The sequence below is a fragment of the Medicago sativa genome, chromosome 6 (assembly GCF_051527215.1).
Source record: "Medicago sativa cultivar Bolivia chromosome 6, Bolivia_mono, whole genome shotgun sequence".
NCBI classification, from domain to species: domain Eukaryota; kingdom Viridiplantae; phylum Streptophyta; class Magnoliopsida; order Fabales; family Fabaceae; genus Medicago; species Medicago sativa.
In genome coordinates this window covers 19,502,948-19,524,687 of record NC_140754.1, presented here as the reverse complement: position 1 = coordinate 19,524,687, position 21,740 = coordinate 19,502,948, and the positions used below count along the sequence as shown (strand labels likewise).

At 35.5% G+C, this 21,740-nt stretch overlaps 3 protein-coding genes and 2 pseudogenes across 4 annotated transcripts; 3 read left to right on the top strand and 2 right to left on the bottom strand.

Annotated features, from left to right (window-relative positions):
• Window positions 1-1,444: 1,444 nt before the first annotated feature.
• LOC146913494 (uncharacterized) lies at window positions 1,445-1,912 on the bottom strand. Its single transcript, XM_085720935.1, has one exon. The coding sequence runs from the start codon at window positions 1,910-1,912 to the stop codon at window positions 1,445-1,447; it is 468 nt and encodes a 155-aa protein (XP_085577061.1).
• A 1,932-nt stretch (window positions 1,913-3,844) lies between these two features.
• LOC146913493 (uncharacterized) lies at window positions 3,845-8,732 on the top strand (annotated as a pseudogene).
• Window positions 8,733-9,298: 566 nt separating this feature from the next.
• Window positions 9,299-11,803, top strand: LOC146913492 (uncharacterized). The gene is made up of 2 exons (XM_085720934.1): window positions 9,299-11,033; window positions 11,115-11,803. The coding sequence occupies exons 1-2, from the start codon at window positions 9,299-9,301 to the stop codon at window positions 11,801-11,803; spliced, it is 2,424 nt and encodes an 807-aa protein (XP_085577060.1).
• Window positions 11,804-17,496: 5,693 nt separating this feature from the next.
• On the top strand, window positions 17,497-18,813 carry LOC146913491 (peptidyl-prolyl cis-trans isomerase FKBP65 pseudogene; annotated as a pseudogene). Its single transcript, XR_015013609.1, has one exon. The product of XR_015013609.1 is annotated as a peptidyl-prolyl cis-trans isomerase FKBP65 pseudogene (transcript).
• A 2,360-nt stretch (window positions 18,814-21,173) lies between these two features.
• On the bottom strand, window positions 21,174-21,674 carry LOC146913490 (S-protein homolog 29-like). Its single transcript, XM_085720933.1, has one exon. It carries the CDS (start codon window positions 21,672-21,674, stop codon window positions 21,174-21,176), a length of 501 nt encoding a protein of 166 aa, XP_085577059.1.
• Window positions 21,675-21,740: the final 66 nt, after the last annotated feature.

The following is a 21,740-nucleotide window of genomic DNA, read 5'->3' as shown; positions in this document are numbered from 1 at the left end:
ATTAATGGTTTTTCCTTATGTGTACATCCGAACTCATGTTGAGAGGTAGGGAATGCTTTTCACAGAGATATTGGATCAGAAACTTGTTTGCTGAAGATACCATTGTTTATACCACATCAGATTTTTCAAAGGTGCTGAATATTTGGCTTGCATATGAGTCATTACATGTAAGTCAATCTAGCTGCCAATTATTCAGATAAGTACTGCTTGTGGGATGAACAACAATTGTGAAGAGAACCAGGCCAGCTATTACTTGTACTGTGAATAAATAGGTGAACTTCTCTTTCAACATCCTGCCAACAAAATGGGCACAATAGCTTCCCCTTGACTCCCTTTCTTACTAAAGTATCCTTACATAAGACTAAGAGGGTGGATGACTCAACTGGTTTAAATTAAAGACTAAAAAAGTCAATTAGTTAAAAAACCAGGTCCCGGCCACAAAAATATATATCCTTCCGCGAAAAAAATTAATCCCTAAAAATAATTGTGACCAATTTAAGAGATTGACGAGTAACAAACATATATTAATCCCTAAAATATAGATCTCTTAACATATATCTTTTTAATTCACATATCTGACATGTAACAAACATAGACTGTATATTTCTATAATTTTATTCCCAGAAATCTACGAATATAACTTGAAACAAACGCACCCTTACTTAAATAATTCCACAAAATTTTACTTAAATAATTCTCCACCCTACAAATAAAAAAGGAGAGAGCGTTAATCGAGATTATTAGTTCAATGTTAAATCAAACACAACATTGCGCATGTGTATTGATCCCTTCTAGATAGTCTGTTGCTTTAATGTTAAACTTTTACTTAAATAAATCTCTATCCTTTTTTCTTTGGTACCATCTGAAACTTTTCGGTGTATCCACTTATTTTGGTAAGTTGGTGCCATAGTACTGCTAATTCTAAACACGTTTATTGATGTTCAAATGTTATTATTTCATATGGCTGTGGTGGACCTAAAACTCCACTGGTGGTGACCACAACCAAATGATCAATTTCCTTATCTTTGTATGTCTGTACTACTTTCTTTATGTACTACTTTCTCCACAAATTAACTTAGAAAGTGAAAATAATATTAATATTAATAACAGATGATCATCTACTAAACATACAAAGTCAAAAGTGGAACGACCTAAAACTCCTTCACACTCTCCATTATTATATATTTTGGCTAAATTACTGTTTTTTAATTGTGATAAGTTAGTTTAAGTTTTTTTCGTACCATTTAGGTCCTTTATGTTTAATTAATTGTAACAAATTGATTTTAAGTTTTTTCGTACCAATAGGGATAAGCATAGAGTGGTAGACCTCTTTGTAGATTCTCTCACGTCTTGCATTCAGTGGAGTGAAGTTGTCTGGGTAATAAGGTCTTCTGTTTTGTCGTTTAAAAGCTCCTCTATCTTTTGTTGGTGGTGGATGGTAATTTCATTTTTCTGTACTGGTGTTACCTCGTTCCTTGGCATCTTTGGCTTTCTTCTCTACGTTGCTTTCCTCTCCCTTGATGTAGCATTCAACCCTTGAAATGATTTCTTCCATAGAATCTGCGGGTTTCTGGGCCAAAGATTCATTGGATGGTCCTACACGCAGCCTGTTCTTAAAAGCGCCTACGAACAACTCTTGGTTGGGATGGACCACTTTAATAGTGGTGTCGTTGTAACGGGCGAGGTAGTTCCTCAGAGTTTCATTCGACTCCTGACGGGCATTGAAAAGGCTGGTAGTGGAGACTTTGCGGTGTCGGCTCGCTGAGAATTGATAGATGAGTTTCCTCATCATGTCTTGATACCCAATGATAAAGAACCTGGGCTGGTTCATGTACCAACTAAGGGAGGCATCACTGAATGTTTCCGCCAGGAGTTTGCACTTGAGAGAGTCAGGGGCCCCGATGACGGCCATGCGAGTGTTGAATGATGTGATGTGTTCCACATGATTTTGTTGAGGCAAAATCCCTAATTAATTTTAAAGATAATAAACTTTAAATGATTAAAGGATTAAATGGACTTTGATTAATTCCTTGGTATTTAACTTGTGCTCTTGAGTGTTTTACTAAGACAGGAACATGTTTAAATCATACCAAATCAAAGGACATTTAAACTCATGAACTAAATCTGAGTTCAGAAAGTTAGTTCAGAAGGTTGTTCAGAATGTTGATCAGAAAGCTGAACGTTCTGATGGAAACCCAAAAGGGTGTTCATAAGCAAACCCAGGTTCATCAAGAACGTGAAGAACATGCTAGTACATTTGACATAAATGAAAGGTCCAGAAAAGTACATTTGCATGGGCCTATCAACAAATAAAGGCATGAACAAGGAATCATGTGAAAAGGATCTTTAATGTTCATCCAAGACTATGAACATTAAAGTACTAGGAATATTTCAATGTGAATTTAATCCTAGATATTGCATTCACTGCACTTCAGTTATGTCCTTACTATTAGGATTGATTACATTAAAAGCTAGTCTTACAAATCATCCTAAAGTAAGCACAAATGGAACATTCTGATGGTCAGAATGTTCATGTCTGCGCATGCTTCAGCCAATGAACAATGTAGTTGGTGAAAAGTTAGCAAGCAAAGCAAAAGAGATCTTGCATCAGAGATAACCTGACCTCTGAACTGTAAACAAGCAGATTTCTTTGAAGCATGGGCCTGAAGTTGCAGATCCACTGCTCTCTCTCTCTCCTGCACAAAGTCCAAGACAGATTTGGTGTACTTTATCCCACCTTTTCCAGCAAAACTGGATGCATATGGAAAGACTACTTTTTGGAGGATAAAACTCATACATATCTCATACCACGTGCTGGGCAAGCCCAGATATTCATCCAACATTCATCCATGATGAACCCAGATGAAGAACATCATGAATATCCAACATTCTGATGAAGAACACAGCAACATTCTGATGTTCATCCTGGGAACTCAACAACATTCTGATGGTCAGAATGTTCACCCAGATTTTCAAGTAAAAGCTTGTGGGGCCCAGGACACGTGGCATAACACCATTGGTCACCTTACAATGGCTATATGAGCCCAAAAACTCTATAAATAGAGATCAAAGGCTCATCATTACTTGCACCATTGCAAAGCATACAAGAAAACAACTTAATTTGTTTGAAGCTCTTGCAATTCAATTGATCATCACTGAAGGCTTTCTTCTTACCTTCTTTATAGTGTACATCAATTTTCTTTCTCCCTCTTTGTTATCTTATTCACAGATAACTTCTTCCTTCCTCTCTTCTTCTGTTTGTCTGATTCACATTCAAACTTTCACACAAATTGTAACAAAGTCTGATCTAGCTTTAGGGGTTCTAAAGTGTTAGCTTGAGCAAGAATTGTAAAAGTCTAAGTGGGTAACTTAGCAACAAGGTGCAAGCCTGCTGAGGCTTAGAGAATACAGGTTGTAAGTGTTCAGGTGAACACAGTTTGTAAGGTGCAGGAGTTGAGAAGTTATCTCAAGCACCATAGTGGAAAACTCTCACAAGATTGTGAGGAGAGGACTAGCCCACATTGGGTGAACCTCTATAAATCTCTGTGTGTTCTTTCTTTCTTCCTTATACTCTTTAATTTCAGTATACACAACACACACCAACACATTTACTTCATTAATCAGTTTCTGTGTATGAACTTCAGAACGTTCTGAGTTCAGAAAGTTAACTTAACCATTCCAAGAATTTTCTTGAGAATTATTTTTAAGTTACAGGTTATTTTTAAAGGGTCACAATTCAAACCCCCCCTTTCTTGTGACTATTTTATCTACTTCAATTGGCACCAGAGCCTGGATCTAAGGGTTTGAACACTTAAACAAGTGTTAGAGAAAAGATTTAGGAAGTATGTCTAAAGTCAAGTACATAGCTGAAGGAGGATCATCAAACATACCACCTCTTTTTGATGGCTCAAACTACTACTTCTGGAAAGGCAAAATGGAGCTCTTTCTCAGATCTCAAGACAATGATATGTGGCAAGTCATCACAGATGGAGACTTTGTTCCAACAACCAAAGAAGGAGCTGTCAAAGAAAAGAGTTCATGGTCAACAGATGAAAAGGCTCAGGTAATGTTAAACTCTAAAGCTAGACTCTTTTTATCAGGTGCACTAACCATGGAAGAAAGTGAAAGAGTTGATGAATGTAAGAATGCTAAAGAGGTATGGGATACTCTGAGAATACATTATGAAGGTACATCTCATGTCAAAGAAACTAGAATTGACATTGGTGTCAGAAAGTTTGAAGTCTTTGAAATGAGTGAAAATGAAACCATTGATGAGATGTATGCTAGATTTACTACAATAGTAAATGAAATGAGATCTCTTGGAAAGGCATATTCCACTCATGATAGGATCAGAAAAATCCTACGATGTCTTCCTAGTGTGTGGAGACCTATGGTCACTGCAATCACTCAGGCCAAGGATTTAAAAACCATGAACCTAGAAGATCTCATTGGTTCACTGAGGGCTCATGAAGTTGTACTTCAAGGAGACAAACCAGTAAAGAAGGTAAAGACACTTGCCTTGAAAGCATCTCAGCAAACTCCATCAGTAGCTGATGATGATGTGCAAGAACCACAAGAATTAGAAGAAGTTCATGAAGAGGAAGCTGAAGATGAACTTGCTCTAATCTCCAAAAGAATTCAAAGAATGATGTTAAGAAGAAATCAGATCAGAAAGAAGTTTCCAAACACCAACAACAGCACAAGAACTGAAGCTGACAAAAGCCAAGTCACTTGTTATGGCTGCAACAAAACTGGACACTACAAGAGTGAATGTCCTGACATCAAGAAAGTGCAAAGGAAACCTCCCTTCAAGAAGAAGGCAATGACCACTTGGGATGACTTGGAAGAATCAGAACCTCAAGAAGATGAAGAAGCCAACATGGGATTGATGGCTCAGTCAGATGATGAAGAAGAGGTAATTATCTATAAAACTGATTCTTTTTACAAAGATCTTGAAAGTAAAATAGATAGTCTTTTATATGACTCAAACTTCTTAACTAATAGATGTCATTCTTTAATCAAAGAACTTTCTGAGATAAAGGCAGAAAAAAGAAACACTTCAAAACAAGTATGATGAATCTAGAAAAACCATACAAGTTTTGCAAGATTCCCATTTTGAAATGTTAGAAAGACAAAAAGAATTAAACAAGAAACAAAAAGGCATTTTATCTATACCTTCTGAAATGCAAAAGGAAAATAAACTTTTGAAAAAGGAAGTTGAAAGATTAAAAAATGATCTTACATGTTTTATAAAATCTACAGAAACATTTCAAAACATTTTGGGATCTCAAAGTAACATTGCTGAAAAATCTGGTTTAGGTTTTAAAAATCCTAGCAAAATCATTGAAAGTTTTGTACCTAAGAAAACTGAGATTAAAATGAAATGTTCTTATTGTAATAAGCCAGGACATAATGAATCAGTATGTCATGCTAAGAAGAGATTTATCAGAAAAAATATGATTAATCTTAGTTCAGAACGTTCTCATCTCAATAGATCAGAAAGTTCACAAAAGGCTGAGAAGGCTAAGAAGATATGTTCCTACTGTAACAAATCTGACCCTACAAGACAGAATGTTACAATAAGGAAAGATCTCTTAGAAGAACTAACCCTCAAGGACCCAACATTACATGGGTACCTAAAGTTTTTATCTTGTCAAATGTAGGTCCTGCCTCAGGGTGCTAGAACAAAGCCATGGTACCTGGATAGTGGTTGTTCTAGGCACATGACAGGTGACAGGAACTGTTTTCTGACCTTTGAAAAGAAGGATGGAGGACTGGTAACATTTGGAAATAATGACAAAGGTAAGATCAGAGGTAAAGGTACTATAGGTAAGCCTAACTCTGCTAAAATAGAAAATGTTCAGTATGTAGAAGGTTTAAAACACAATCTACTTAGCATAAGTCAGTTGTGTGATAGTGGATTTGAAGTGATTTTTAAACCTAACATATGTGAAATAAGACAAACCTCCTCTAACAAACTGTTTTTCTCTGGATCAAGAAGAAAAAATTTGTATGTTTTAGAACTAAATGATATGCCTGCTGAATCCTGTTTCATGTCTCTTGAAAAAGACAAATGGATCTGGCACAAAAGGGCTGGTCATATAAGCATGAAAACCATTGCTAAACTTTCTCAACTTGATCTGGTTAGAGGATTGCCTAAGATTAGCTTTGAAAAGGACAAGATCTGTGAAGCTTGTGTTAAAGGTAAACAAGTAAAAAGCAGTTTTAAAACCATTGAGCTTATTTCAACTCAGAAACCTTTAGAGCTTCTTCACATTGATCTCTTTGGTCTAGTTCAAACTGCAAGTCTAACAGGCAAAAGATATGGTTTTGTTATTGTTGATGATTTTTCCAGATTTACATGGGTTCTGTTTTTAAAACACAAAGATGAATCTTTTGAAGCATTTCAAAACTTTTGTAAAAGAGTTCAAAATGAAAAAGATTCTAATATCATTACAGTTAGGAGTGATCATGGAGGAGAATTTGAAAATGCATCCTTCAAAACATTCTTTGATGAAAATGGTATTAAACATAATATTTCTTGTGCAAGAACTCCACAACAAAATGGAGTTGTTGAAAGGAAAAATAGGACTTTGCAAGAAATGACTAGAACAATGTTAAATGAATCTAATGTTGAAAATTATTTTTGGGCAGAAGCCATTAACACATCTTGCTACATTTTGAACAGAGTTTCAATAAGAAAGGTTCTTAATAAAACCCCATATGAACTCTGGAAAAACATTAAACCTAGCATATCTTATTTTCACATATTTGGCTGCTATTGCTACATTCTGAACAACAAAGAAAAATTGGGTAAGTTTGATCCTAAATCAGATAAAGCTATCTTTTTAGGATACTCTACAACTTCTAAAGGTTATAGAGTGTACAATCTAAAAACCCAGACAGTTGAAATTAGTATGCATGTCATATTTGATGAATATGATGAACATTCTCAACCAAAAGAAAGTGAAGACACAGAAGTGCCAGCACTTCAGAATGTTCCCAGTCAGAACACTGAAACTTCAACAGAGAAAGAAGATGATCAGAATGTTCAAGATCAAACCTTCCAAAGTCCACCCAGAAGTTGGAGAATGGTAGGAGATCATCCTGTAGATCAAATCATTGGAAGCACAACTGATGGTGTAAGAACCAGATTGTCCTTTCAAGATGCCAACATGGCAATGATCTCTCAAATGGAACCCAAGTCAATCAATGAAGCTATTATTGATGACTCTTGGATTGAGGCCATGAAGGAAGAACTTTCTCAGTTTGAAAGAAACAAAGTTTGGAACCTAGTTCCAAATAATCAAGAGAAAACCATCATTGGAACAAGATGGGTTTTCAGAAACAAGCTTGATGAAAATGGTAAGGTTGTCAGAAACAAAGCAAGGTTAGTTGCTCAAGGTTACAACCAACAAGAAGGTATTGACTATGATGAGACCTTTGCACCAGTGGCAAGGTTAGAAGCCATCAGAATTCTTCTTGCATATGCTGCACATAAAAGCATTAAACTTTTTCAAATGGATGTTAAAAGTGCATTTTTAAATGGATTTTTAAATGAGGAAGTTTATGTAAGCCAACCTCCTGGCTTCATAAATGAAGAAAAACCAAATCATGTTTTCAAACTCACTAAAGCACTCTATGGTCTTAAACAAGCTCCTAGAGCTTGGTATGACAGACTTAGCACATTTTTGATTGCAAATGGTTTTTCAAGAGGAAAAATTGATACCACACTTTTTAGAAAAACACATAACTCTGATTTACTAACTGTTCAAGTTTATGTGGATGATATTATTTTTGGTGCTACCAAAGAAAAAATGTGTGAAGAGTTTTCCAACCTTATGCAAAGTGAATTTGAGATGAGCATGATGGGTGAACTTGGTTTCTTCCTTGGTTTACAAATCAAACAACATCCAAATGGAATTTTCATTAGTCAAGAAAAGTATGTCAAAGACATTCTTAAAAAATATAAAATGAATGAGGCAAAAATCATGGTCACCCCTATGCATCCATCTTCAAGTTTAGATAAGGATGAGAGTGGAAAATCTATTTCTGAAAAAGAATATAGAGGCATGATAGGTTCATTATTATATTTGACTGCTAGCAGACCTGACATAGTGTTTGCAGTAGGATTATGTGCTAGATTTCAAACATGTGCAAAAGAATATCATTTAACTGCAGTTAAAAGGATTTTTAGATATCTAGTAGGTACTACTGATCTTGGCCTTTGGTATAGAAAAGGTTCTAGTTTTGATCTTGTAGCATATTGTGATGCTGACTATGCTGGAGACAAAGTTGAGAGGAAGAGTACAAGTGGCTCCTGTCAATTCTTGGGAGAAGCTTTGATTGGATGGTCTTGCAGAAAGCAAAACACCATTGCACTCTCCACAACTGAAGCTGAGTATGTATCTGCAGCTAGTTGCTGCTCTCAAATGTTATGGGTAAGAAATCAGTTGGAAGATTACTCATTAAGGTACACAAATGTTCCTATTTTTTGTGATAATACAAGTGCAATTAATCTGTCTAAAAATCCTATTCAGCATTCTAGGTCTAAGCATATTGAAATTAAGCATCATTTCATTAGAGACCATGTTCAGAAAAAGAATATTGCATTAAGCTTTGTTGATACAGAAAATCAACTAGCTGACATTTTCACAAAACCCCTTGTTGAGGATAGATTTAATTTTCTCAAAGAGAAATTACAAATCATTAAAAATCCCAATAAAGATTGATCATTAAATCACTAAGGGCCTAAAACTTACCCCCTTGATGTTATCTGATTTAAATCAGTAAGATCAATCTTAATCTGACCATTCATCAGAATGTTCAAGAGTTCAGAATGTTCATCAGAATGTTCATACAATCAGAATGTTCATCAGAATGTTCATCTGATAGTTCAGGTCAGAATGTTCATAAGGTTCAGAATATTCAATCTTAGATTCTGGGTAAAAATCCTGTACGCAGGAAATCATGGGATTTAATCCAGTAATCTTCTCAAAATCTCTAGCATTTAATGCTTGATTAAGGGTTGTTGTGCTAAAGCTATGTCCATTAGACAAAAGCTTAAAAATTATTTCAACCACTCCCCTTCCATCTTGTCAAACGGCTAGTTCTTTCTCTCTCCCACAACTTTTCAGTTTTCATCTTTCCCAATAAAACTGCCAACACTCCTTCATTTCCTCTTTCCACTCTTACACGTTGGTCTATAAATCATTAAACCAACTCCAAACCTTTCATCACATCTTCAAACATTCTTTTTTCTCTCAAAAATTCTCAACACTCTGTTTTTCTAACAAAAATGGCGAGAACCAAAACCACCTCACGCTCTCACTCCCAATCACCACCACACGCTGTTGATCAACGCTCTGATCATTCTCCACTCAACGAAACTGCTGTTCATACCATTCTTCCTGATGAGATCATTCCTCTATTTGACTCTCCTAAACCTAAATCTTCTAAAAAATCTGCCAAACCAAAACCTAAGGCTACTAGAAGATCAACAAGAATGAAAAGAGGATCTTCATCAACACCAACCACTTCTCACATGGACCTAGTCTCTGATGATGAGAAGAAAGAAAAGGAAACAGCTTCTGAGGAAGGAACACACTCTGAAAAGGACGAGTCTGACAAAACAGAGAAAGTTGAGGAAGAACTTTCTGATAAGGGAAAAGAAATTGCTCAAGAGGAAGCAAATTCTGAAGAAACTGGTGAAACTCTTCTTCAAATGGCTAAAACTGCTAAGAAGGTTTACCAAAGGAGGAAGAAAACTGCTGCTGATGCTCTGCCTCTAGAGAAAACTGCTTCTCCATCTCTGGAAAATGAAGAAGTTGGAAAAGAAGAGAATGTTGAGGAAGAAGCCCCTTCCTTGAGAAGAGGAAAAGGCAAAGACATTGCCATTCTTGCCTCTGCTTTGAAGGTTCAGAACTTGGAGAAAATGGCAGCTAGGCCATTAAGCAGAGCAAAGTTCTTTGATTTTGAAAGTCTCAAAACAAAGGGCTGGAACTTGGAAGTTTTCACAGATCCTCAAGGATGGTCAGGATTTGTCTCTACACAAGAACCAACCTTTGAGGACTTGGTGAAAGAGTTTTATGCATCAATGAGATTCAAGGAAGAAAAAGGAGAAAAATTCCTAGAGTCCACAGTCAAAGGAGTAAAGTTCCAAGTCACTCAAGACTCTCTCTCAAACATTCTGAACATTCCCAATCAAGGTAAACAACTCTTTAACACTTGGTTTTCTTGCTCAGATGTGACACGTGAGCAACTCATCCTAGAGTATACCAAACCAAACCTTGATTTCACCTCCACAAACCTCAAAGATGCTCCCAAAATCCTTCATAACATGATTAGGCACACCATCTTACCTAGATGTGGAACCTTTGATGCAATCACAGACCTAGACCTTTGCATCCTTTATCATCTTATGAACAAGACTCCCCTAAATCTCTGCTATATCATGATTCAATACATGATTGACCAATGCTTCTCCTTCAAGCAAAAAGTTGCTGGTTTGCCATATGGGATGCATCTGACACCCATCTTCAAAGCTGTTGGTGTGTCTCTGGATGGAGAAGAAAGTCTGGATACTTTCATGAAGTTCACAGCTAAAACCATAAGTCAACTACGCCTCACTTCCTCCAACATGCCCATTCCTCAAAAGACTGAATCAGTAAAAAGAACTGATGATCAGAATGTTCAAGAAGTCAGAAAGAAACAAAGGTCTGACAAGCATACCAAGAAGGTCATTGGATCAAGTTCTCACAATAATGAGAAAGGAAAACCCACTCCAGCTCAAGAAGTATTTGCTCATATTGCTGAACATGCAAGAGAGCTGGTTGAAGCAAGCACTCAACAGTTTGAAGCTATGCTTGCTAGGAAAGCTGTTGAGAATGTTGGAGAATCTGCTGAAGGTCAGCAGAAAGTTGAAGCACCTTCTGGAGATTTAAGAGTTGAAGAAAATACTGAGCAAGATGCTCAGAATGTTGATAATGATACACAGGAAGTTGCTACAATCCTGGCATCAAACACTCTTGGAAGTGAGAATCAACAAATGGAAGTTGATGATTAAGTTCAAGTGAATGTTGGAACACATTCTGACTTTGATCTCAACATTGAAGATACTACAAATGATCTCTATAATGAGATCTTTCAAGATGCTCAAGAAGAAGACATTCAGCCAAATGATCAGAATGTTCAAAACAATATTGATCAGAATGTTCAGGAAGCTGGAGATCAGAATGTTCCCACTGAGCAGCTGTCAGCAGATCCAAATCCACTGGATTCAGGATCTTTGCCCTCTATGGAAGTTCAGCATCTTATTCAACCTAATCAGAATGTTCAGGTTAATCAGAATGTTCCCTCTGATCAGAACATGGAACATGCTCAGTTTGTGAACTTGTTAACATCAACTATGGGGTCTACTGCTGGAATTAGCCAATACTTGGTGTCCTCTCTACCAACACCAAACACCATTCCATCATCCACACCACCACCTCCTCAATCCAGAACCACTCAAAAGATTCCAAACATGTCTGCCCTGTTTGACTCTTTGAACACTTTTGTTACAGCCAATAGAGAGAAATCTGAACCTTCTCATGCTGTTGAACCTGCTAAGCCTTCAAAGGCTGATAAGTTAGCTGTTAGGGCTCTCAAGGTTTCAACAAAAACCCACAAGATTGTCTGTGCACTTGCTGATTGGACTAAGAATGTTCATGCTCCTGGTCTGGCCATTGATCCACCAATCTTTGATGATCCATCTGTCTTTGAGTCTGAACCATCCTCAGATTCTGGGGATTCAACTCCCTGAATCATTTCTGGTCCTACTCCCTATCCTTTTTGCAGATGGCTAAAGGGGGAGAAGCTTTAGGATATTATGTCTTAAGTTTTCTAAGTATTAGGCCCTAAGTAGGCTAAGTGATCAATAGTTATTGAAGTCTTATAAAACTTCATTTTTGCATGATCATATGTACTTTGAATTTCTTTTTTGTTTTTGAACCATGTTCATCATATAATTGTACTTCATGAATGATAAGTAATGAATGAATATTGATGTTGGTTCAAATCTGCATATTTTTATTTATGCTATGGATTATAAAAATGAGGGGGAGCTTTTATAACTTCTAAAAACTCATAATGGATTATAAAAATGAGGGGGAGCATTAAGATAAATTTTCTTTTAAGCTCTGAAATTCTTCATATATAATCAAAATCCATAATCCTAAATCATAAGTTTATCATCTTCAAAACGGGGGAGATTGTTGAGGCAAAATCCCTAATTAATTTTAAAGATAATAAACTTTAAATGATTAAAGGATTAAATGGACTTTGATTAATTCCTTGGTATTTAACTTGTGCTCTTGAGTGTTTTACTAAGACAGGAACAGGTTTAAATCATACCAAATCAAAGGACATTTAAACTCATGAACTAAATCTGAGTTCAGAAAGTTAGTTCAGAAGGTTGTTCAGAATGTTGATCAGAAAGCTGAACGTTCTGATGGAAACCCAGAAGGGTGTTCATAAGCAAACCCAGGTTCATCAAGAACGTGAAGAACATGCTAGTACATTTGACATAAATGAAAGGTCCAGAAAAGTACATTTGCATGGGCCTATCAACAAATAAAGGCATGAACAAGGAATCATGTGAAAAGGATCTTTAATGTTCATCCAAGACTATGAACATTAAAGTACTAGGAACATTCCAATGTGAATTTAATCCTAGATATTGCATTCACTGCACTTCAGTTATGTCCTTACTATTAGGATTGATTACATTAAAAGCTAGTCTTACAAATCATCCTAAAGTAAGCACAAATGGAACATTCTGATGGTCAGAATGTTCATGTCTGCGCATGCTTCAGCCAATGAACAGTGTAGTTGGTGAAAAGTTAGCAAGCAAAGCAAAAGAGATCTTGCATCAGAGATAACCTGACCTCTGAGCTGTAAACAAGCAGATTTCTTTGAAGCATGGGCCTGAAGTTGCAGATCCACTGCTCTCTCTCTCTCCTGCACAAAGTCCAAGACAGATTTGGTGTACTTTATCCCACCTTTTCCAGCAAAACTGGATGCATATGGAAAGGCTACTTTTTGGAGGATAAAACTCATACATATCTCATACCACGTGCTGGGCAAGCCCATATATTCATCCAACATTCATCCATGATGAACCCAGATGAAGAACATCATGAATATCCAACATTCTGATGAAGAACACAACAACATTCTGATGTTCATCCTGTGAACTCAACAACATTCTGATGGTCAGAATGTTCACCCAGATTTTCAAGTAAAAGCTTGTGGGGCCCAGGACACGTGGCATAACACCATTGGTCACCTTACAACGGCTATATGAGCCCAAAAACTCTATAAATAGAGATTAAAGGCTCAGCATTACTTGCACCATTGCAAAGCATACAAGAAAACAACTTAATTTGTTTGAAGCTCTTGCAATTCAATTGATCATCACTGAAGGCTTTCTTCTTACCTTCTTTATAGTGTACATCAATTTTTTTTCTCCCTCTTTGTTATCTTATTCACAGATAACTTCTTCCTTCCTCTCTTCTTCTGTTTGTCTGATTCACATTCAAACTTTCACACAAATTGTAACAAAGTCTCATCTAGCTTTAGGGGTTCTAAAGTGTTAGCTTGAGCAAGAATTGTAAAAGTCTAAGTGGGTAACTTAGCAACAAGGTGCAAGCCTGCTGAGGCTTAGAGAATACAGGTTGTAAGTGTTCAGGTGAACACAGTTTGTAAGGTGCAGGAGTTGAGAAGTTATCTCAAGCACCATAGTGGAAAACTCTCACAAGATTGTGAGGAGAGGACTAGCCCACATTGGGTGAACCTCTATAAATCTCTGTGTGTTCTTTCTTTCTTCCTTATACTCTTTAATTTCAGTATACACAACACACACCAACACATTTACTTCATTAATCAGTTTCTGTGTATGAACTTTAGAACGTTCTGAGTTCAGAAAGTTAACTTAACCATTCCAAGAATTTTCTTGAGAATTATTTTTAAGTTGCAGGTTATTTTTAAAGGGTCACAATTCAAACCCCCCCTTTCTTGTGACTATTTTATCTACTTCAGATTTCCCTTGCCATCAAAGGAAGACAGAGACGGGGATTTGAAACCTTCCGGGACAGGCGTGTTCCAAATCTCTGTTGCAAGTGGTTGAGGATGTAACGCCCTCCTTTTTATTTAATTATTTTAATTAGTTTTAGAATATATTTATATATTTATATGATGTATATGAGGGATATATGATTTGTTGGGATTAAATGTGTTTTTATAATTTAGTTAATATATTTTGTTGAGTGATATTTTGTTATGTTATATGTTGGTATTTACTAGCATAATATATTTGTTAATTGTTATAGATATATATTTGTTATTTGGTGTATTATTATATATTTAGTAGAGAAATATTATTTATTAGAATATGAGGATTATTAGTGTGAGTGGATTTGGGGGTTAGAATAGAAAGAAGAATAAGTTGTTGGGCCTAAATAGATTTGGGAAGAATATTTTAGTATTATAAATAGAGAAGCTTAGGTTGGAAAGAGTTTACCTTAAACCGCTTTTTGGAAAAGAGCAGAACAAGAAAGAAGAGAAGAGAAGAGAAAAGTCAAGAGAAGAGGAGAATACCTTAGGAAAGAAGAACGCTGCTGCTGATTCAGGAATTAATCTAAGGTGAGGGTGAGACTATCTTGCATTAATATTAAGTTGTTAAATCATTAGATTACACCTAACAAGTTGGGGAGAGTTTGTGAGAATTTGAGAATTAGGGTTTTGAGAGAGATTTAATGATTAGATGATGAAAACTTGTTGAATTGATGTAGAAATTGTGTACAGACCTTAGATAATCTATAGGATGATTATTGGAAGTAGTTTTGAGGTTAGCACCATGAGATTAGGTGAAACTTGAAGAAAATCTGCATTCTGCCCGAATTTTGATATTAAAACTGGTATTGATCGGTGCGGAATTGGTCTTAGGTGTAAACACGAAAGTTGTAGGTATGGATGTTAGCTTTCTAATGTCGTTTGGTCTCACGTCAAAATTATTTATAGAACTTGAGTTATGGTCAAATTACTACACGTAGGTCACAGTAAATTTTTATGGACTTTCAGCACAACTTTTCCGAATTTAAAATGAAAACTGGTATTGATCGGTACAGAATTGATCTTAGGCGTAAACATGAAAGTTTTAGATAATTTTGTTAGCTTTCTAGTGGCTTTGGTTTGACGTAAAAATGATGTTTGATCTTTGAGTTATGATGAAAATACTACATGGAGGTCTTAGCAAAATTGTACGGTGACAACATTCTCTGTTTCATGTTTTTGCGTTTTGTTCATATGTTTCTGTTTTGAATTGATCTTTGTTGTAAACATGAAAGTTGTTGATATTTGTGATATCTTTCCAGTAGCTTTGGTTTGACATGAAAATATGTTGTGGATAATTTATTATGTTTTTACAAAGATACATAGTGAATTATTGACGATGTTTAAATACGATGTTATATGAAGTTGTTTATGATTGATGAATATGATGTTTTAAGATGTTGTTTATTATCATTTGATATTGTTATATTATGATATGACATGAATTATTTATGTGATCCATATGTTGTCAAGATGCTAAGATGTTAAGACGTTAAGATGATAAGAGTTGTTAAGTCGTCGAGTCGTTATGAAGTCATCAAGTTGTTAAGATGTTATGTTGTCAAGATGTCAAGATGTTAGGATGTCATAGATGTTCATGAAGTTGTCTAAGTGGTACGAAAGTTATGTCGTTGCATTAGAGTTGTGTCGTTGCATAGTCAGAGATGGAGGCTTAATGCTCGACAGGTCCTTTATGACCTTAGAGATGGGGGCTCAATGCCCGACAGGTCCTTTATGACCTTAGAGAAGAGGGCTTAATGTCCTGGTGGTACCACATGCATAATGAAGATGTCTAAGATGATTTGAGAAGTTGAAGTTGCATAGTCGAGTCGAAGTTGTTAAGATGTCAAGTTGATAAGTTATTAATGAAGTACTATGATGAATGAAGACGAATGATTTATGATAAACGTGAGTTATAATTATGTTGATATATGAAGTTGATTACAAATTTGATTATGAAGTTGCTTTCGGTAATGCTATGTTTTGATGATGATACTTATGTAAAATTCCTATGATGCTTAAGAATAGAGAGGATGACGAGAGTTTTTGTTTATGGTGAATTCTAAAAATAAATTGTATTGCATTGTGATTATGATACAAGATCTATGAGTTATATCAACTGAATAAAAAACAAGTACTTAAAGGCTAAGTTGAGTTACTTGCACTACAAGCCAGCTTCTATATGTTTACTTCTGCCATGTAGAACTGGCTTGTTAACTAAGTTGATGGCACACTTGTTGTCTTGCTGTCTAGTTGCCTTCCTGACTTGAATCTTCAACTCACTCAACACATATTCAATCCAAATAGCTTGGCATGCAGCATAAGAGCATCTAATATACTATGCCTCACATGAGGCAAATGCCACCACTAGTTGTTTTCTAGAGCAGCATGAAATTGGTGCACCAAAAACTTTGAAGAAGTAACCTGTTGTGCTTCTTTTGTCAGATTTGTCTCCACACCAACATGTTTATGATTAACAAGTAACTGCATCATTATCTTCGGAACTTGCAGGAAAGAAAATGCCATAATTGACTGTGCCATTTAGATATATGAGAATTCTTCTTGCAACTTTCATATGAGAGATTCTAGGATCATCCATATGTCTACTCACTAAACAAACTAAGAAGCCTATGTCTAGTATGTTGTTAAATAGGTATCTTAATGAGCCTACTATCTATTTAGACAAGGTTGCATCAGTCTTCTCTTCCTCAAGTTTCAAATTTGCTTCAACAGGTGATGTTGCAGGATTAGATTCAAACATTCCAAACCTTTTCAGAACCTCTCTATTATACATTCTCTAATGAACTATGATACCTTTCTCAATTCTTATAAATTCCATGCCTAAGAAATAAGACAAATTTCTTAAATATGTCATCTTAAATTCTTTCATCATCAATTGCTTGAACTCAGGGTTGGCCCTAGGCATAGGCCGGGGGTGCGACGACCTATGGCCCATGCCGTTAGGGGGTCCTAAAAAAAATTATCGTGGGGGTTTACATAGAAATATTTGGTTTATGGGGGGTTGATATAGCAAAGTTCACTAAAAGTCCCAAAATATTGACATGATGAAGGTATGGGCTCAGGTTTGTTAATGTTTTAGGCCCTTTTGTCAAGATTTCCTATATACACCCTCATATAACACAGATTTCGATATACACCCTCCCTACAAAAAAAAAATTGGTTTTTCTTAATAATGTGGCAAAAAATTTATTATCGAGGAAATTGGCGATATTTGTATGGGCCCTTTGTTCCTAATAATGTGCCTCACTAATATTAAAAATATTGGTGATATTTATTATCCAGGAAATTTGGATAATTGAGCGCAGCCCTTTCTTGTTTATTGTTCTTGAAAGAAAACCCTAGAATTGAAATTGAAAAAAACAATATTTCGAGAGTCTCTCTCTCTCTGTCTCTCTCTCTCTCTCTCGATTGTTTTCGTAAATGGAGATGGTTGAATCAAATGTCGAAATCGATTCCTCGCAATCCGCCTTCCACGATGGTTATCCCGAAAATTGCATTGTACCGAAATCTGAAGTTGTGGAAGAGGATATATGTAAGGATGGAGGTTTGTTAAAGTGCATACTCGAACAGGAAGAGGGTTGTGAATCCCCTCAGGATCTTGATCGAGTTTGTGTTACGTACGAAGCATGTCTTCTTGACACAGGAAGGCCTGTAAAAAAATCTGACTTTGGAATCTGGTTCAAAGTCAAGGATGGTCATTTTTGTCCTGCATTCTCAATGGCTGTTAAGACCATGAAGAAGGGAGAGAAAGCCATTTTTACTGTCAAGCCCCAATATGGATTTGGTGTAGAGGGCAAGCGTGATTATACCTACAGACGTGGTTATTATTTATCAGTTCCGTCTAATGCAACATTGCAGATTACTCTCGAGTTACTTACTTTTAAGATGAAAGTACCTTTTTCTAAGACTGTCCTCAAGGTAGGAGAAGGATATGAGCTTCCAAATAAGGGAGCTGTTGTCAAAGTGAAACTAACTGGTAAGCTGCAAGATGACAGTACTGTATTTTTTACCAAAGGACATGGTGGTGATGATGATCAAGCGGAGCCGTTTGAATTTAAAACAAATGAGAAGCAAGTGGCAAAGGGGCTTGATAAAGCTGTAATGACCATGAAGAAGGGTGAGGTAGCTCGGTTGACTATTGGGCCTAAATATGCTTTTGGTTCTCAGCCTAAATCGGCCTTGGTTCCTCCTAATTCAGCTGTGCTTTATGAGGTTGAGCTAGTATCATTCGTAAAGGGTAAGGAGCTGATCTCGGACATGAACAATAAAGAGAAGATAGAAGCTGCTCTTAAGAAGAAAGAAAAAGGGGAATCATTGCGCCGACGTCGTGAATTTGCAAGAGCTTCTAAAAGATTTGAGAAGGCTCTAAAGTTCATAGAGAATGATATTTCCTTCAGTGATGAGGAGAAGAGATATGTCAAGGACTTGAAGGTTTATATTGATCTGGGAATTGATAGATGCAATAGGGCATTAAATGAGAATGATGAACGAAAAAATCAAATTTGTGAGATGCTGAAGAAGCGGATGTCGTGCGTTCATTGCAGGGGTAATTCTATGGGGATACATATGATGTAGTACATTCTCGCTTCAATGCAATACATTGTCAAGTTCTAGACGGTGCATATGATGTCAAGTTGAAGTCAAAGCTATTCGGATTTTGACGGAGAGGTCTCCTCTTCTTAATCTTGGATTTGTAGTGTAAGCCAATTTTATTTTCTCCATGTTAAAGCTTAATTACATGCTTATACTATTCCCATTGTTTATTGTGTAAGTGCTTATGTATAATCTATTTCTATAACAAAATATAAAATGAAGTCAAAATATTCTCAAATAAAGTGCAAGTCATTTTCATATGCTATCACATTCAGAGAAAGCTTATAGTAATAAGTTCGAAACAACTAGTGGACAGTCATAAGTTGTTTCTGTAAGTTTTTCAAATAATCTCACAAGTCTTTCAATTATGTTTGTAGATAAACTTATTTTTAAGTTTGTTGGTGATTCGATTATAATGAACTTTGTTACAATATTTTTTTTTTGTTTTTGTAATGGGTAGAGTCTGTAGTTTGTATATAAGCTGATGTATCTCTTATATAGATAGCAGAGTGATATTTCAAAGAATTATTGATCGAGGGAGGAAGAAAATTGTACATGGGAGGGGGGGTTTTATGATCATGTACGTTGTTTTCATAAGTACTTCTAAACAGTCTCATCGTGCTTATGCTAGTGTATAAACTCAAATAACGCAAGCAAACGTGCCCATCTTTAGTTAGTTTAGCCTTATTGTGAAGTCAATGGATGATTTAGTTATAACCTCTGAAGAACTGCACTTCTAGTTGAAGGCGTGCCATGTGTTGACGTCGTAGTGTCATGTCTAGTCATTAATGATTACATTCAATTTATTAATTTTCTTAAATTATTATCGGCGTTGACGTCGTAGTGTCATGTCTAGTGTTCAGTAAATTTTCTTCAATTAATTATTTTTCTCCCTAATAGGATCCTGAATTTTTATGGTTCAAGAGGATCGTATGCAATGTGTTCCGGAAAGGGATGTAGCCGAGCTGTTGCACTCCGGTCTTTTAAACCTCAAGATATTAATGGGAACCTCGAAGGTTTGGACGATTCAAAACTCGCATTTTTAGATAAGTATCCAAAAGTTGGTCAGCTTGTTCTTTTTTTTGGTAACTGGTCAGCTTGCTCCAGAACAATGAACTCAGCAAATTCAGCATCGTCAAGAAGATATTTTGAAATTAAACTTTCACATGACAAAGTTTGTTTGAAATTTTGACTTGAGAAAAATACACCGTAATCGAGGGAGTACTGTGTTGTCAAATTGCACTGCTATGCATAGCGGAATTTTAACAAATTGATATTATTCTATGATACGTTGTTTAGTACAAAGTATTACGGAGCTAAAAGGGGAAGAGTCATTTAATTCTACATTTGAAAATATGATTTATGCGATCAAAATATGATTTAGTACAAAGCGGATTTGTACACACAATTGCATCAAAAACAGACATAAAAAAATCAAAGACAAACATGGAAAACAAAATGCAAATCAACATTCTTATGTATGTATGCTATGCTAATGAAGTGCACATATATCAGCTTCACAAATAGCTTGACCCAAAAACAAAAACACATTTACTGCATAAACAGTAAAAAAAAAAAAAAGAGCAATTAACTTAGACCGAGTTCAATATAATAATATCGTAAAAAAACATAAAAATTTCACTTGACACTTAACCATTGTTTCCTAGCATTTTCTCCACTGAAATATTTTTGCATTAATATTTTAACCTTGAGCAACCCGAAATTTCTTTACAAAGAAATGTGATTTGGTATGATTCCTTTTTCGTGACAAACAATATGTGGACTATGATCTTTGTTATCCCCTTTATTATGAAAAGAATGCTTTTTATATGGCATTTTTAAGGGCTTATCAAAATATTTATCTTTGATAAAGAACTCTTTCAAAAAAAAAAAAAACTTTGATAACGAATTCATTTTTGGCTTTGAAGCATGTTGTAATTTGAAATTAAGAGATGAAATTTCCTCATACAAAATTAGGACAATGAGTGTTTTTTATTTGGGAACAAATAAATATTTCTTACTCTCCGAATCAATTTAGATGTATAAATATATAAAAAAAATAATTACAATTACTCTACTATTGGAAGTGTATTCTTGAACATATTATGTCGTAGGAGGAGTAAGTTGTCCGCTTCTTATTTTATTTTATTTTATATTGGTAGATAGTCAGAGTGACAATAACTACTTGAAAACTCATAAACTTCGATTCTTATGTTCAGTTGTTCAATACATTTAATTTCAGTGACTAGTGATACACTTGACAAAAAATTATTACTTTAAGGCAAAAGTTTTATTAATTAAATTGAAATTATTGGTCATTTTCAATTTATGCTCAACTGAAATTTAAACGTGTACCTTGAAATTATAAGGCTAAACTCTTATAACTAATACACATTGAAATATATAATTTAAAATGTTGGAGGGTGGGCATGTCCAATTTCATCTAACCCTTTCTTCTGCATCCACTTTGAAGTGTTATATTCATCGATTAACTCGACATCTTTCCAAAAGCCGCACTTATGATCGTTCAAACAACCTCCACTTACATTTATATGCCATGTGCAATCATTGCAATTGTCATGTTTGTAGTCGTAAACGTCAAGATAATGACGATAGGGGTTTTCAGGCCATGTAAAACCGCAGAAAAATAATGTATTTCTTGTAAGAAACTTTGGCTTGAATGAAAACACATAACTTCCTCCAAACAATAGTGTATGAAATCCAAGATCGTCATCTTGGGATTTGCAATGAACAGTAATGGTTTTGAGATCTGGGGCGATTACTTCATTGATAATAGTAACTGTTACCCTACCAAAAGGATTATAAGCTATAGTTTCTCTAACCTTACATGAGAGTAGTATAGTTAGAAGAATAGAAAATTTTAAGGTCATTGAATTTTGAGCTGCCATTGTTGTATGCACAATGCCTATAAACCGTACAACAATCTTAATTTATAGAACATTAAACAACTCAAC